Source organism: Dermacentor andersoni, chromosome 3, assembly GCF_023375885.2.
Source record: "Dermacentor andersoni chromosome 3, qqDerAnde1_hic_scaffold, whole genome shotgun sequence".
NCBI lineage: Eukaryota > Metazoa > Arthropoda > Arachnida > Ixodida > Ixodidae > Dermacentor > Dermacentor andersoni.
In genome coordinates this window covers 201,567,835-201,585,685 of record NC_092816.1, presented here as the reverse complement: position 1 = coordinate 201,585,685, position 17,851 = coordinate 201,567,835, and the positions used below count along the sequence as shown (strand labels likewise).

At 49.5% G+C, this 17,851-nt stretch overlaps 1 protein-coding gene across 1 annotated transcript in view; it reads left to right on the top strand.

Moving 5' to 3' along the window:
• Positions 1–2,699: 2,699 nt before the first annotated feature.
• Positions 2,700–17,851, top strand: part of LOC126524069 (uncharacterized oxidoreductase TM_0325-like) — a 210,946-nt gene continuing 195,794 nt past the window's right edge. The window contains exon 1 of the mRNA XM_055067266.2: positions 2,700–2,850. Coding sequence (XP_054923241.2) covers positions 2,700–2,850 — 151 coding nt within the window. The remainder of the gene's footprint in view (positions 2,851–17,851) is intronic.

Below are 17,851 nucleotides of genomic sequence, written 5' to 3'. Positions count from 1 at the left end.
CTAGCATTCTCGCCGCTAAAATCTTCACCCCTTGCGTGCGTGTTCGTAAGTTTGTCTTGAGTTCTTCGGCGGGGGTCCCCGGGTCCACCCCGTGAATGACCCCGCGCAGCGTTCCCTCCGGCGCCGCCACGTGCGCGTTGACTTCGTAGCTGTGCTCACCAATCTTCAGTTGCGTGATGCGCCTGACTTGCTGAGCAGCACTTTCGTTGTCTGTACTAATTATGATGATGTTTGAGCCCGTGCGGAGCCGGATGATGAGGTCTTCAGCCCTGCATCCATGTCCGGTGGCCGCAACCACCGCTCGCGCCACTTGGTGTGTCTGCAGGTTTTTCACTGCCAGTCCCTTCGGCCGGAGGACTATCTTTAAATCATCTCTGGGGAGCGGAGGCAGTCTCCTCCTCGGCGCTCTCTCTCCCTCTCCTTGCTTGGCCACAGCTTGTGCGCCATCTGTGCTCTTCGTCGAGTCTAGGGAATTTTCATTCCCTAGCTTCTTTCCCGCCAAAAGTTCTGCTTTTCCGCTACGTTGTCGTTTTCTTTGCCGCTTGGATATGGCGATCTCCCAATCCGTGTCTGTGTCCTTGCCTTGATTTTCTTGTGACATTGGTGTCGCTGGGGTGCTGCCTTTCAGGGCTTGAGTAGTTACCGCTGCTCCGTGGGCGAGGGTCTCCCCGGCGGCGTCGCTGAAATCTTCATCCATAATTTCGTGTGTTTCCGCCATGAAACTTGTCGAAACTTGGGGTTGTAGGTGTGCTAGGTTGGGGTTGATGGCTCGGGAAATCGCTCCAGGCTCCTCTGCCGCTTGCCGAGGCTGGGAGGGCCGCGGAGCCCCGCTACCGTGTTAGGCCTAATGGGCCTAGCTTCTGTCGGCCACGTAGGGAATCTTCAAGCTCGTGTAAATCCAAAAATAGCGGACCCACCGGCTCGAAAATGGTGTCCTCGTGGTCCGTTCCGCTTCCGGCGTCGGTTCCGACCAAAATTTGGACGGTCCAATTGGGTTAGACGGGTAAAAAATCCCGAAAACTACGGAGTGCATGTGAAGCAGCAGCCAGGGTCCCTCGATCTTCTTCTTCTTCTCATTTGGTCGGAAGAATGTCTGAGAACGGCAGGTAGAGAGTAGCCAATCAGCAAGCCGTGAACTCCCCAGAAGTTGAAGGGCCTCGGTTGTGTCCTTGGGTACAATTTACTACAAAAGCAAATGTTTCTGGTCCTCTAACATATAATTACTTTACATGTAAAGGATTTTTTTTCTGCTCAACCTTAAACACATTCTGGAAAGGTAATAGGTATGACTACTGCTGTTTATTACTAATCCTTTATCAGCATGGTGGCTAGGTGGTGTCGCTCACAGCGGGAAAAAAAAACGACGGCAACCGTGGTACACATTTCAAGAGGAAACATGTCGTCCCACCTCTATGTCCGACTGGGCCCCCGGGTGTCGGTGCGTCAGACGGAGAATTTAAACGCCCTGTTCATTTTGAGAAACCAAGGTAACGCCAGAATTCGCTTTAAGTCATCTCTTGAAGCGCATTTCGCATCTCCAATTACTCTGATTCTTCCTCTAGCAACGCCAACGCAATAATGAAAACTCAGAAAAGTCTGTAGAGTCATGAGGGGAAGATTACAGAGATCTGTGATTTGGCTCCCCTTTCTTGCTCTAGTTTGAGAGTGCCACCTTCATTATAAATTTCACAGTGCAGCACAAGTCGTTAGCAGCAGGCTCTAAGATTTTACTTCACGCAGGCAATACAGGACTCGTGTTCTGTAATGTGTGATTTCGTTTACGTTTGTATTTTTGCCGCGACGTCTCGAGAGGGAGATGACAGCAGTAGAGGCTAGACTTGACAGCAGACAGTGACTAGACAGTACGCTTGCGGCGCGCGAATGTTCGCGCCCGTGTGCTCTGCGTTTGCCGGGCCTCGCGTGGAACAGTGGTTCGAACCTACAAGACGCACACCAGCCTGCGCCCACTTGGCTCACTATTCTCGCCTTCATAGACACCATTGCTTATTTTTGTGGAGCTGGTAGAGAACCGATATTTGTCTGGAGAAGATATCTATGTTCAGGTACGACCTGTCCTACACTACCTACGCATCCGTAGGTGCGCGGACCCGGTAACACTGGCGGAAAAATATGCGTGAGAAAAACGGGTACTTCTTACATTGTTACCGAGCACGTTCAATTTTCACTTGTGGTTCGCTCGTGACAAGGGTGCTGTTGAGCCATCACGAAAGGAGTGTATGAGAAATATGTCTAGCTGCCTCATAGGAATAATCTCTTGTCAGTACGTCATTGCAGTTGTGCAAACACAGTGCAAGGATGGGACACCAGCTGAAGAGTACACTGCGCAGCCCTGCTGTATCCATCGCTGTGCTTTTATTTCATCATAATTGTCCAAAACTAATTGACTTAGGTATTTATTTCGCTGTAATGTTGCTTAAGCCGCTTTTATACATTGGATGAAAAACCATGTACTTTCTCGCGTCGTCACACTTGCTTTCTCATGTACGAATGGAGCCCACACGAGGCTTTCAAGCCCATGCCAAACGCACCTACATATGTGAATTTCCCGTTCATTGGGCATATCCTGTCAATTTTGTGACTTGAAGGCATGTTAGCAGCTGCCGGCAATAGAAAGAGTGACAGGTTGGCAATAGCGCCCATGAAACTGTAGTGGGAGAGGAAAATTAAACTTCCGGCAGATGGCCACCGCGAGCGGTTCCACGTCATTGGACACCATCGTGCAGCTTAGCGGTGCGTCGCTTGCCTCGCTGCAGCTTCGAGACACTGAAGGCCTGCGCATAGTAGGACAAATGATGATGGGCTTGAAGGGAAAGGTGGCTCTGATCACAGGTAGGACCACATTGCACGTGACATACATCTCATCACTTTATTTTCTTAGGCCCTCCAAAGAGGTTTACGTAAGGAGTGGCTTACAATAGGACTTGATTATGTCAGTAACGAAAAAGCCGATCAGCTACATTTGTAATTAAACTTGTGGGAAAGCTGACTGCAGTGATTTGGCGGGAAAGGCTGTTTCATTCTGATTCTGCGCACGCATCAAACAAAGAAGAAAACGAAAGAGTGCGAGCCCGTGAGACGGTCAATTGAAGTTCTCGGCAGGTGTGGTAATATATTGCTGCTGGGAGTGAAGTGTAAGAGGGGTATATTCGAAAGAGTTGTGAAATACTTCAGGAATAAACGCTTATCAGCATGGTTAAGTAAAAGAGGAAACCTCGATAAAGCGAAGCCCTCTTTAATAATAGCGTACAACAGGCTATACAGTAGAACTGGCACTTGAAATCGGCATTAGTTGGACGTAGGAATTTTTAATGCACCGCTCTTAGGCGCCCGTTCCTGCGGCAAGCGACGGTGGCGGTGGTGGCATAACCTAGGGAACGAGCACAGCGAGAAATCAGAGACGCGAGCAGCGAATAGCGGAGACCAATGAGAGCACGAGACGTTCATTTGAGCAATCGCCAGCCGTTTGCGCACAGGCGCGAGAAAAAAAGTCGGGGCTTTTGACTCTGCCTCAGCACTGCGGAGGAGGTTTCTTAGCGCGTCTTGTAGGCGTTTGTCCCTAGGCGTGCCGGCATTGCGGAGTGGGGTCGAGTTCGTTCACACTCCGGCGAGCGCCTTAGAAACCGCGGTTAAACGCAAGTGGCTGAAAGGCCGCAGGTGACGATGACTTGACTCAGAATCCGCGCCGCAGGCGCGAGAAAGTCTGTCCGACGTATCATAAAAGGCAAAGTTCTGGCTGGTGTTGCAGAAGTCGCGGGACGCGGTAATGCTGAATTTAGCAATGCAAAATGGTGGCTGGACGTAATTGTATTTATTTAATCGTGTTTTTTACTAATTGTAACAACGTGTCATAATTTTGCATTATTGGCGGTGCCTCTAGGACACCAAAGCGGCAACGGGGACACCAGAGCTAGAACCTGGACTGGTCCGCGGGTTTGCGCTTGCCGAGGCCTGTGCGTGCAAGGGGTGTATAAGATCGGCTGTCCGCGACAGCGGACAGCCAACTGTTTATGGGAGCATCCCCTGGCACGCTTCCGTCTCCCCGTCCATAACCCACGGGCAACCCTGCTTCCAGCTTTGGTTCCCCCGCTACCACTTGGGTGCCCCGGAAATAGTGCGCTGCCTGCTTTATTATTACCTCAGCTGCTTTCTTCAGGCCTCCGTTTGTCGGTTAAACGTACCCTCCTGGAGCAGTGCTTGTAAAAAAATCCAATCTATTGTCGCGAAGAAAAAAAGCGACCCGTGACCTATACAACACCAGTCAGAACCCTTCAGACACAGCGATCACCAAATGCGGCGTCCGTGCCCACTGCCTCACCGCGTGGGCAGCCAGCGGCGAAACGTAAACAAATTCGATTGCACGCCGTAGTGCCGGCATGTCTAGGGGACAAATGCATAGAACACGCGCTAAGAAACCTCCTCCGTAGTGCCTAGGCAGACTCATATACTGAAGGAGCAAAAGCCCCAGATTTTCTCTCTCACGCCCACTCTTACTCGCGCATGTGCACAAACCGTTGCCGATCCCTCAAATGAATGTTTCGTAGCGATGGCGGCCCCTTCAGTGACATCCACGCGGGAAACTGCTGTCATGCTCTTTTGTCCAAACGCTCTATGCGTGGGTGCCCGTATGTGGTCTAAGCTGGACCAATCGTTTCGTACTATCCTTTGCTCGTGTCAGATCGGTTTCGTTTGCTTGGTTTTGACTCGTTCGCGCTTGTTCGGTTGTCATGGCTTGCATTTTGTTTTGTAATCTGATTGTTTGCGCGACACGAATTGTTTAGTACTTTCTGGAAGCCACGCATATCCAGCAATCACGCAGGAACTTTCGACGAGTCACGGGTAAAAGCCGACGCACTTGACCTTTTAACGACTGCCGGCTCTGCAACATGTCTCTCTCAAACATTTTGCCTCAATATATTACGAAATGAAAACACGTACAGAACTGCGCTCAAATTTGGGATTGTGGAGTATCGTAACCGTCGGTGAAATATTTACTCGTGAAGTGCCAATATGCCGAAGGCGCCGAAGCCACCTGAAAACTATCAAGTATGATCACATAAAAGTATCGTCAAAGAAAATTTGTACAAGTACTACGAAAGTACTGGCAGTTCTGTTTTATACTTTCCTAAAGGCACGCTGATACACGCGGTTTCGCTCATGTCTTTCATGAGTTGCCAGCCGCTAAAGAAGTTGAAAGAAACAAAAATAATGTTATTGGTTTGCGCTCCAAAGTAGGAATATTATTCTAGGACTCGCCGCAGTGGGATACTCCGCAGTAACTTTGATCCCCTGAAGTTCTCTAACGAGCACACAATGCATGGCACACACGCGCTTTTGCTTTCCATCGCTATGGAAATGAGGCTGTAGCCCACTACTATGTGCCACAGTGATCCGATCACAAAAGAAGACGACGACACGCCCAGCACGCTGACGGGGCGCGAGCAGTGGTATTAGCGGTGGCGAATTCGAAGGAACGTGGCGCCTGGTCTCGTTTCTGCCTGACTGAGCAGTCTTTGTTAAAATAGAATTTGTGCACACCAGACACCAGCGTGTGTCTCGTTTTTTTCTTCACCCTCAAATTCTTGACTCCGGACTTCGCTTCATCGCTCTCCGCTCCGGGTGCCTCAGCTGCTTCGCTGTGCCTACCGCCGCAAGGAGCTCAAACCCCGTTGTGTACGCAGTCCGCCTTCTATCCACTAAGCCATGGCCTCGGATTCTCCCAATCAAGTACTGCCGTCAGCGCCACCACCCCACAATCCCGAGGTCTCCTCTCCAAAGCTCCCTGAGTTCTGGTCGTCGGACTTGAAGCTTTGCTTCATTACCATCGAGTCCTTGTTCCGTCGCCACCTCGTCAGTTCACAGATGACCGTATTCGACCACATCGTTGGAGCGCTTCCACCTCATACTACTGCGATTGTTCGCGACGTTCTACGCTCTCCGACCGTCGACCGCCCCTATCACCACCTTAAGGCGACGCTCATCCAGTGCACAACTGAAAGAGAGCAGCAACCATTACAGCAACTTATTACATTGGAAGAGCTCGGCGACCGAATATCTACCGGCTTATTGCGTCGCATGCAAGCCTTGGCTGGTAACCTGGTTCCTTCAACAGCCAGCGAACTTCTTCGGAAACTTTTCCTGCAGCGCATTCCACCGCAGGTGCGCATGGTCCTGACCGCGTCTTCATTCTCGACGCTGGAATTTCTAACTCAGTAGGCCGACAAGATTATGAACTGTGGCCACGGAGTGGCCACAATTCATCGCTCATTTGATGTTCCGTCCCACGACGTAGCCGCTGGTTACAGCTATAAGCATCTCCGCGAAGCTGACGAGAACCTCACACGGCAGGTAGCGTGACTGACAGCGGAGGTCGCTATCATCCGAACACGCCGGCCGTGTTCTTCGTCAGACCCTTACCGCTCCAGCCCCAGTCATTCTGGACGCCGTTCTCCTCCTGTTACGCTTTTCTGGTACCACCGTCGCTCTGGCTCTTGCGCAAACCAATGTCACCAGCCCTGCTCCTACGCCGGAATCGGGAGGGTGGAACACTGACGGCGACCGCTGTTCCGAGCCACAGATTCCGTCGCTTTTTTCGCATCGCTGACCATGGCACCAATGTCCGCTGCCTCGTCGACACTGGCTCCAAGATTTGCGTCCTTTCCCCTTCGTTGGCTGAGCGCCACCATCCTCCCGACTTGCCTCTTCTCCCCGTGCTCAACGGATCGACCATACGGACTTATGGCCAAATGTCTGTAACTCTTGACATCTTTGTCATCTCGGCCGAGCGCCAGCCCATCAGTAGACCCGAGTTTCATTGGCACTACGAGCTCGTCATCCACGTGCGGCAGAGTCGCATCTTGGACTCCGAGACATGCTTAACAGTCCTGGGCGCTTCCTGTCGCGCTCCACCACTACGACTTCTCCAGGCGCCCATGGCCGCTCCCGACCCTCGGTCAGACATCCTTGCCGAGTTTCTGGACGTCTTCCGAATACCCTCCTTTCAGTCCTCGGTCACTCAGAGCGTGACAGATCATCGTGACGACTGACCCTCCTGTGTTTGCTCGAGCTAGTGGCCTCGCGCCGCATTGTCTAGCTGCCACCAAAAAGGAGTTTGAACGCATGCTTCACCTTAGATTCCTTCGTCCCTACTTTGTCTCTTGGGCCTCGCCACTCCATATACCAAGAAGACCGGTGACTGGCGCTCCTGCGGCGATTACCATGCTTTCAACAAGCCCACTGTCCCAGACCGGTACCTAATACCTCACATTAAAGATTTTACGTCAGCAATGCACGGGTGCACTATTTTTACCAAGTTCGACCTGGTGAAAGCCTATCACCAGATTCCTGTGGAACCCTCAGATATTCCGAAGACCACCATTACAACTGCCTTCGGCGTGTTGGAATACCTGCGCATGCCTTTCGGTCTTCGTAATGCGGCCCAACCCCTTCAGCATTTCGTTCACCAGGTATCTCGTGGCTTGGCGTGCTGCTTTGTCTATCTTGATAACATCCTCTTCTACAGCACCACCGCCGAAGCTAACAAGCTCCATATAAATGCTCGCAAGAATCGGCCAGTTTGGTCTTGTTGGTAATGGTCTGAAGAGCGAGTTCTGTGTTACGGAGTTAGATTTCCCCGAACATCTCGTCACCGCATTTGACATTCGTCTACTCCCGACCCGCGTCACAGCCATCCGTGAGTTTCCTGAGCCATGCACCACTAGGCAACCGCACGAAATTCTTGACTTCTCCAAGTATTACGCCGCTTCAATCCTCGCTGCGCCAATATACTGCAGCCTCTCCACGACCTTCTCTTGGGCCTCAAGACACTGAATACTCCGATGGCCTTGAATGACACTGCTGACCGCGCGCTGAGAGACACCAGGGAAGCCATTTCCACCATGGACTACGTAAAGATGATTTGTAGAATTTCAATAGTAAGCACCTTAGTGCTTTTGACCACTTTTGCGAAAATGTTATCCGGGCCGGAAGCCCTGGAGACCTTGATATTATCCATTAGGGCCAAAATGCCCTCTGATGTGACGTCAATTTAAGGCATGCAGGAAAAGTTGCAGTCAGGAAGCGTACTGTTACCTGAGGCGGGTTCTTGAGTGAAAACGGAAGAGAAACAAGAATTCATGACATCGGATCGATGATCAGTAGAGACAGGTGATCCATCAGGATACGACAATGTTATATTGTGAGAAGCACTGCGGTTTGTGGGTATAAGTTTCCAAAATTTCTGTAGGTTTTCACGAAGGATACTAAGAAGGTCGATATGAAAAAATTTCTTTTTTGATCGCCTTAACAAATTATTGTATTGGCGGAGGCATGCGAAATACTTTTCCCAATTGGAATCGCAGTCCGAGTGTTTAGCTGCCCGAAAAAGGCGCTTTTTTTTGTTTTCGAGCTTCCTAAGGGAGTTGGTGAACCATGGTTTATCGACATCGCCCCGAATGCGGACAAGTGGCACATATTTCTCGACAAGACACAATATCTTCTGTTTATAAAGTAGCCAATTGCTCTCTACATTGCGCGAGGAAGCGCAACGCTCAAAAGACACAAAAAAAAGCATGTAATTCCTGATTTATTTTTGAGAAGTCTGCTTTGTGGTAATCGCGGATATATTTTGTTGAAGGTTGACTGGTTGGTACCTGAAAGGTCAGATCAAATAACACCATCTTGTGATCACTTAGGCCATCAATACACGTTAATGATTGAACAGCATCGGGGTTGGAAACCAAAACTAAATCAAGAATAATGGCACCGCGAGTCGGCGTAGACAACGTTTGTGTGAAGTTAAATGTTAGAACAAGATCAAAAATTTTTTTAGATAGCTGAGAAGATGCTGTCATTTTATTCCAGTTAATGTAAGGAAGGTTAAAATCACCGCAGAGGATGAAGTTACTTTTGGGAATTGTTGCAAATGAATCAAAAGCAAGTTGTGTAAGTCTTCGTAAAATATTTATCGCAGTCGGGCGCACGGTAGCACGCGATAATAATATTTGTGCAAAAACGAAACGACACTTTAACGCAAAGAATTTCGTGTTCGTTGTTGATTGGTATTGCGGAGTAAGACAGATCACATTTAATCAGTAAAAGAACTCTACCCCCCCTGCGACCAACCCTGTCCATTCTCAAGTCGTTGAACACGTCATTGGACAAATGTTCTTGAGTGTCTACATCAGTAGTAAGCCATGACTCTGTAAATATTGGAATGCTGGCAGAACTGTCATCAATAACGGCTTCTATTAGGTCTTTTTTAGAAAGATAGCTTCGTAAGTTTCCCAGAAGGAATGAAATACTGTCGTATACTGGGACTTTAGGCTGGTGTGAATGTGGCCATGTAGTGTGGCAGGATAACAGCGAGCGAGTTTGTGGTGAACGCTACGAATTTAGTTCTCTAACGGTATCAGTCAGATAGTCGTAAATGAATAATTTGTTGTTCATTGCTAGCTTGTCAAAACGAATTTTAAAGGAAGTGGACCGAGCCTCTTGCGCATGTGCAAAAAGATTTTGGCGGGCTATTCTGACACGTGCTGAGTAATCTTCGCGAACTACAAAGGGTGTATCCTTCAGCTTTGATGTTGCAGAAAGAATTGAACTTTTATCCTTAAATCTTGCAAGCTTTGCAACTATCGGACGGTTCTTTCCAACCTGGTAACGTCCTAATCTATGCGCCCTTTCAGTATCACTGCTGTTAATCGTAATGGCTAGCTTACCAGCACAAAATGAGACAACATGCGGCTCTGATCGCACGCAGCTCTCTCCATTCTCATCCCGAATTCCAAAATATAGCTGATTTGACCGGCGCTGACGGTTTTCTGAGTCGTCGCACTTTCCGGCTAAGGCTTGTACTTCAGCAGTAAGTTTGGCAATTTCAGCATTAGGGGAGGAGACTGACTCAGAAGTGGCGTAACGGTTATTTTCAGCAAGTGTTTCTAAGGCATCAACACGACTTGAACGACTGTTGACGAGGTGCTCAATATTGCTTTGGGCAACCCGGATCATTGTTACCTCCGATAACAAGGTAGTATGCGATGCTTCAAGTCGCGACAAGGAATTAGAAATGGATTCAAGGGACGGTGCAGTGTTATGATCAGGACCGGGATTAAGTTCGACGTGCCAAGACAAAATGAGCGCAAAAGCCATGACAACAGCACTTGCATACGAATAAACCAGCTTAACCAAACGTTGAAAAAAGCCATGCATTCCAGGGGGGCACGACACCCCAAGCAAGAATGGGTTGCTGCTGCGAAATGAAGCCGCATAAAGTAAGTAACTAACCTGCGTCAAGAAAGGGACAGTCATGACAGGTGCCTGCGCGGTAGCGTGCCCCGACTGGCAGCAGAACGGAGGCGGGTTTAATAGACCAGCGGCGTTGACCGCGCACAAGGTGGCTCCAGGTTGCCAGATGAGAGCATCAGTAATGGCGGGAATCAGCGCCCAGGTAGCAGCCTCTGTCCTTGTTCCATTGAAAAATTGGCCAGAAACTGTGAAGCGGCGATATACTGTGCCCTCGATGCTTGCAAGGTAGGCGGGAAGGCTTTGAAAGACCAACACAAGGTAGGCCTGCGTCAAGAAAGGGACAGTAACGACAGGTGCCTGCGCTGTAGCGTGCCCCCTTGTTTATGACGCGTCGCATCGGCGGTCATCGCTTCTTGTGCTGGCACTGTAAACATTAAAAAATCGTTTATTTCAGAACCCCGATGCGAAAGCTGAAATATAGAGTGATTTCTCCTTGTTAGAATTCTTGATTCCTGAGCCTAGACGCGCAGATAGCGTGAACACGGACTCGGCGGATACGCTAGGCCTACGTTTCGGTGGGGACCGATCTCGGCGCGGGTAGCTGGTGAAAGCTAAAATGTGTGTATTAATTTGAGCCTAATAATTTTTTTAGTACAATAGGGAAAGTGGAAGCGCACGAGTCACCTCAGCTTTGTTATCGGTGCGATAATATCAGTCAGCGATAGGCTTCGAACCCGGGGTCTGTTCGCGCGCGTCTGAATGACTTCTGTATTTCATGTCCACTCCACAACACTGTGAGAACGGCGACAACTCCCAGTCATATGTTACGTGCCAACTACTAAAAAGCGCAGCGTCCTCTGCGTTTGCGTGGTTTCGTTCAAGAATTTAGCTATGCGCCCAGTCAAAAGTGAAAATGGAAAAAACAAAAACAAAAACGAAAGTGATCTTCAGTGTCAAATGTCCATGAATAAACAGGGCAGCTCACGCACCTTTGTTTCAAGCTGCGACACGGAATAGGGTGTTACGACCCCAAGATGTAACGTTAATTAGGACAAGAGACTAGTATCAAGCGATGAAATTGTATAAAGCATTTAATATTCAGCAACGCTCGTCCTTGCGTACTGGAACCAGCACGGCACAAACACAACCAGCGCAGTTTCCAGTGCGAACCAGCAAACTGCAGCGAGAACGAGCGCCTGTACAGCACAAACCAGTGCACCCCAGCGTCATGGCAGCGGAACCAGCATCTCTTCCAGTGTGACCCAGCTCTTATCCAGCGTTCTCATTGGTGTCCCAGTGAGTCCTAGTGAGCGCCAGCGTATCCAGTGCGATCCAGTGCCAAAACACGCCCTGGTTTCACGCTGGAAGAAGCTGGTTTTCACAATAGGGCATTGACGAAAGTTTTGAGTACGTCGAGGGTGATATAGAGTGAAGAGTTAGCAGCACTACGTGCAGCCATGAACTTCAAGGAACTAATGAAGCCGGAATTGTTGAGCTTGGCCAGAGAGTTGGGCCTCCATATTGCCGAATTAAACTAAGAGACCTAGCACAGAGGCACGTGAAAACGAACGCAGAATGACAGACTTGATGGCACCCTACACAGTAGGAGGGGACATAGGTCTTTTTCTGGTGCAGCTTCAGCGCGTGTGTGAGAAGGCAAAGTTCGCAAGAGACACGTGGCCGCAACGCTTGCTTACGTTACTGCCACGTGATGTAGCTGATATCATTGTCAGCATGGGGAAAGAAGAAGCAGAGGACTTCGATAGAGTCAAAGCGAGGCTGCTTAAAAAGTATAGGTTATCCGCAAAAGCATTCAGGCGAAAATTCAGGGAAGTCGAGAAGACCAAAAGTGAGTCATACTCAGATTTTCCATACACCTTGGAGGTAAACCTGAAGCAATAGCTCAGAGAAGAGGGTGTTCTCGGTGACGCCGAAAATACAACGCTGTGCTTTGCTCTGGAACAGTTCTACCACCGGCTGCCAGAAAATATCAAGTATTGGGTTCAGGATAGGCCAGGCGTGAACACTATCACGAGTGCGGCCTATCTCGCTGAGGAGTACGTAATTCGCCGGGCGTTGGAAGGCAATGAAGCTCCTAAAAAGGAGATGAATAAATACAGACCGGACAAGCCAAAGCGATGGTCAAAGTCGAGTCAATATACCTTAAAGAAAGGTTAGATTCGGTGAGAAATAGTGAGGAGGACAGCGAGGGAAAGGAGGACTCACCCGAACGGGGGGCAGAAATGCAGAAGAAGAAAGCTTTCGAGGCAAAGAAACCAGTAGTTTGCTACAACTGCCAGCAAACAAGGCATATCTCTGTCGGGTGCAGACATCCCAAACTAGTGTTGACGTCAATAAGCAATAACGAGGAAAACCTGAACTTGCTGGAACCGTAAATTCCAGACCTTCTGGTAAACGGTAAACCATGTCGGGTGCTTCACGACTCGGCAGCCAGAATGGACTTGGTGCATCCGTCGTACGTCGACGAAGGCTAGTTCACGGGAGATTGTGCTTCGACAAGGCAAGCCGTAGAGGCCCCCAGTGTTTGTCTCCCTGTGGCCAAGATTCGTATCAAAGGCCGTTTTGGAGTACTGGACAATGGAGCCGCCGTCTTGGCACATCTTTCGCCGCAGTATTCGTATTTGTTTTCTAAAAAATCCGAGGATTTGCTACGACGCAGGGGAATCAGATTTAGTGAAGGAATACTGCAAGCCCTAACTCGTTTCAAGGCAAGAGAGCTAATGGCCAAGGCAGTGTACGTATGTCCAATGATGGAAGAAACAGGTTTAACGGAGGATTCGTCAACCAGCACCAAACAGGACAGCCCTATAGGGGATAATGCGGAAAGTACGCCAGCTAATGAAGAGGTCAGGAAAGCGCCGAAGCCTGAAATGTCTCTAGCGGCAGAATGCAGGAGAAAGTTATCGTACATAAGTCCTGCCACAATGATTGCTGAGCAGGAAATGTGTAAGGCACAAAGCAATTCTAAGCATTACTATGACAGGACGGCTCGAACTCGACGGTTTGAAGTTGGGGAAAAGGTAATGATCCTGAAACCCTCATTGGAAAACAAACTACAGGTTCAATGGGAAGGACCGGTTGACATAATTCAGAAATTATCTGAAACAAACTACGTAATCACGGTACCAGGAAAACGAAGGACACCACAAGTGTACAACACCAATCTACTTAAACCCTACCGAGAGAGGGAGGCCATTGTGAACATGTCCCTTAACCAACTTGAGGATATGCCTGTTGACTTTCCGCAGTTAACATCCGTAACGATGGCAAAACATATTTACGAGACCATTGACAAGCTAGTAGAGCAGGCGGAGTTAAATCCCAATAAAAGGGCCGAACTGAGGAAACTCGCGTTTGAATTTAAAGACATATTTTCAGACAGACCTGGCAGGACCACTGCGATTGTTCACGACATCGAGTTAACCTAGTCGGACCCAGTTCATTCGAAAGCTTATCGCGTTTCACCTCGTCAGCGTCAAGTCAGGGCCGCTGAAATAAACAAGAGAGCTAGGTGTAATCGAGCGAGAAGAGAGTGATTATTCCTCACCTCTTATCTTGGTTGAGGTCCCAGGAAAGGAGCCGCGACCGTGTATAGAATACCGCCGGCTCAACTTAATCACGAACGACCAGACCTACCTAATACCGCATATCAAGGAAAGGCTTGAGAAAGTGAGCAGTGCTAACTTTATCTCTACGCTCGATTTAGTCACAGGGTACTGGCAGATTCCGTTCACAAAGCGGCCAAGCAGGCTTGCGGCGTTTATTTCCCCCATGGGAACCTTTCGGCCGAAAGCCCTGAGCTTTGGATTGAAGAATGCTCTTTATTGTTTCTCTAGCCTTATGGACCAGATGCTACGAGAAATGAAGGACTTTGGGCTTCCGTATGTCGATGACATAGCACTCTTTTCTTCATCATGGGCGTACGATTTGCAACGCCTGCGTACCGTGTTGTGTCGTCTGCGAGAGGCCAACTTAAATGTCAAGGCTCCCTAATGCCAATTAGGACGCGCGGAGGTAGCTTATCTAGGTCATATAATAGGGTAAGGCCATCGTCGGCCCTCGGAGATTAAACTGACCGCAACAGACAACTTCCCGCAACCACGCACCAAGCGGGACATCAGGTCATTCCTTGGTTCGGCTGGTTATTATCAAAGACATATCCCGCGTTATTCCGAGATTACAAGTTCTTTAATAGATGCTCTCACAAAAACAGAACCGCGAACGGTAAAGTGGAATGACGCAAACGAAAAGGCTTTTGGTATGCTGAACAAAGCACTAACGAGTCAGCCAGTGTTGAACGCGCCCGACTACACTAAGCTATTCATTCTTCAGTGTGATGCCAGCGACCGGGGTATGGGGGTGGTGCTTTGTCAAAAGAGAGATGATGAAGACGAAAACCCTGTACTGTACGCTAGTAGAAAGCTTTCAGTTCGTGAGGAGGCATACAGTGCACCAAAAAGGAATGCGCCTGCGTAGTTTGGGCGGTGCAGAAGCTAGCTTGCTATATCGCTGGTTCATGGTTCACCATAGAGACTGACCACTGTACTCTTACATGGCTGTAGTCCAGGTCTCCGAAAGCGGTCGTCGTCTTCTGCGCTGGAGCTTGGCTCTTGAACAGCACACATTCGATATTCGCTACAAGAAGGGTAAGCTTAATGGCAATGACGGTTTGAGCCGCTGCCCCTAGAGTAACAAAAGCCTCATGCTCACTAGGATTTCCGTGGCATTTTTACGTTGGTATTCTTAATTTTATCGCGCAGTTGTAGTTGATTATTAGCTGATTTTAGTAACCACGTTTTAACGTTTTCAAGAAATGGCTGTTTTTAGTGTTCGGGGGGGGGGGGGGGGGGATGACGCGCGAAAGGAATGGGAAAGCAGAGGCTTTTTTTTTTTTTTTTTAAAGCCTGGTGTATCTTGAAGGATAATGGCCTTATGCTCGCTGCTTTGTGGTTGTGGGGCCGGCACTGTTCTGGAGTGATTGCTTGCCCAAACAAGAGACGAAAAGTTGCGCGACTTGTTTGCAAGTCGAGTTTCACTGACCGGACCAAGCAGAAAATACACAAGAGCGCCACGAGGACTGATAAACCACTCCGAGGAATCTACCGGGTAGATGGTGACAAAGGTTATCACAACTGCGATTTTTCAGCCGTCCTTTTGTACGTCGCTATGCTAGCACATGTAGATGTAAAGACATGCCGGTTATATTATTCTTCACTGGTACAGTTGTATTATACTTCGAGTGACGAGGAGTCACGACAGAATCTTGTTGCTCTCACGTCGCAAATTCGGTGCCTGTGTTTTATGCTCTACCAAATGTTGTTTTCGGGGTCACTGTAGCCGCAAAGCTTGGCCGCGCGGTGGCGCACGGGGTACAGCCCCGAGCGTAAACACATGCGCTTCAAGCCGGACGATACAACGGTGACCACAGAGCGGGTGGTGTTGCGTTCTCCAGGGTAGCGTACCCCACCGCTGCCGAGTTGTTGTGATGCCTGTTTATCGAAGCGCGACCGACGTTACTATTGGGTAGCGTGAGGTTGTCGCCGGGCTGCCGGCATCCGGTAGAACATGGCGACCAGGCAAGGACAATACGACTTCTAATGCAAAACTTGCACGGTTGTTCAATGGTTGGTGAAAGAATAGCAGAAGTGAATGGATTGAAAAAGTGCATTGCGGGGCCGTTTAAATAGGCCCGCTAAAGTCGTAGGGGGGATCTTGCGCACGTCAACGTCACGTGATATGCACTGAGTTCCACGTGCTTGGCGAAGGCACCCACACATCCGGCGACCTTTCACGAGCCCGCCTCCGTAGCGGCAACCCGCAGGTACGGGATAGTAAACGCTTTTACTTTCTTCTGGTTCGCGGAAAAGGTGTCTAGCTGCGGAGGGCGGCTGATGCGCTCTCTCTGTTGGCGTCTTCACAAGCGCGCCTCCGCAGGTGGCAACCCGCAGGTCCGGATTAGTAGGCGCTTATCCTTTCTTCTATGCGACGTTGGTTCGAGGAAGTTCTCCTGTAGAGCTTGAAAGTTCGAGGAATGGGTTCCTTTAAAGTCGCACACACAAAGCGGCCTGTAAGCACTGCAGGATGCCAGCCAGACCGGCAACTCCTCGAGACAACCACAACAAATTCTGAATTCACCCTTCGTTTCGATGAGGCATGGTGGTCCAGCATCCTTATTGTACGGGGTGCTACGCGCCAACCGTAAGAGCCTCTACGGCGGGGGAGGAAAATCCCGACGCCTATGGGCCTGCAGCCACTGGGTGAGGGATCGGCATTCCAGTAGCAGAATTACTCTCAGAGGTGACGAACCCTTGGTTCGTGTAACGTGCTAAGGGAGACGACGCTTGCAGCAGCAGAGTCAGTGCAGGAAAGAACGATGGTTTTATTGAGAGAGTGGCTTATAAAGGCATGAATTCAGCGCGCTGTACATACTGCGCATCACCGATGCGCATCCGCGCTGATATAATCAGTACACGTGTCCATGGTGTCAGAAGTTGCTCCGCTGCCTGTCGACGCCTGAGCGGAATCGTACTCGCGAAGAACGCGTTATGGACCTGCTGAAGGCACCACAGCCACTGCGGCTGACGGGTAACGTCACGGAAAACTGGAAGCGTTTTAAGCAGAAATTTGAGTTATTTCTGCAGGCCACGGCGGCAAAGTATCAGCCGAAAACGGAAGCATCGAAGGCAGCCCTCCTGCTGAGCAAGGCGGGTGACGACGCGCTGGACGTCAACAACTTCCTTGTTCGCGCTGGATGAAGACAAGACCGACTACAGTACAGCGGTGAGAACGTTTGATGTCTATTGTGCCGAAGTGGGCAATGAAGTGCTCGAGAGATGTGTATTCCGTTCGACAAAGCAAGCGGAGGGAGAACTATTTGAAAAATTTGTTCGTGACCTGAAAAAGGAAGCAGCGCGGCGTTTCGCAAGAATCCACACTCTAAAAACTAAGGGAGTGCCGGGCACTCTCTTTGAGGGAGTAGCTGCTTGTCCCATATTTCACTCTCTTTTCGAGAGTAGATCGACCCTCTTTGAGAGAGAGTAGGTCAACTCCTCCTGACAGAGTTTTGTTACTCCACCGCGAGGGATTGCTAGTACTCTTCCGCAGAGTGATAATACTCTTCCCACAGGGAGTGCTAGTACTCTTCCGCAGAGTGCTAATACTCTCCCCGCAGGGTTAATAGTACACCGCCAGACCGAGTACTTCTACTCCCCCAAACAGAGTGCTTGTACTCCTTCAGAACAGAGTGCTAGTACTCTTCCCAATACCCTCTTAGCCAAGTCCTGGTCACGCATGCAGGCAGGAAATCAGATCAAATTAGGGCCGCTGATATACTGTTCCCTAGGCGGCTCCTCAGAGACACTAGCCCGATTCCAAGCGGCCTTCAGAATAGGCGTGAGCAAAGTTATGCAGGATTTTAAAGTCATTTTTTACTGGCTATTTGCTGCCTACCGTGAGGCGTGACTGCTCTGAAGCGGCCTATGCGTATGCGTCACGAACGCCACTGAGGAGAAAAAAAAAGCGAATTAACACTTATCTGCAAATATCTTCGCAAATTTCACAATCAGGA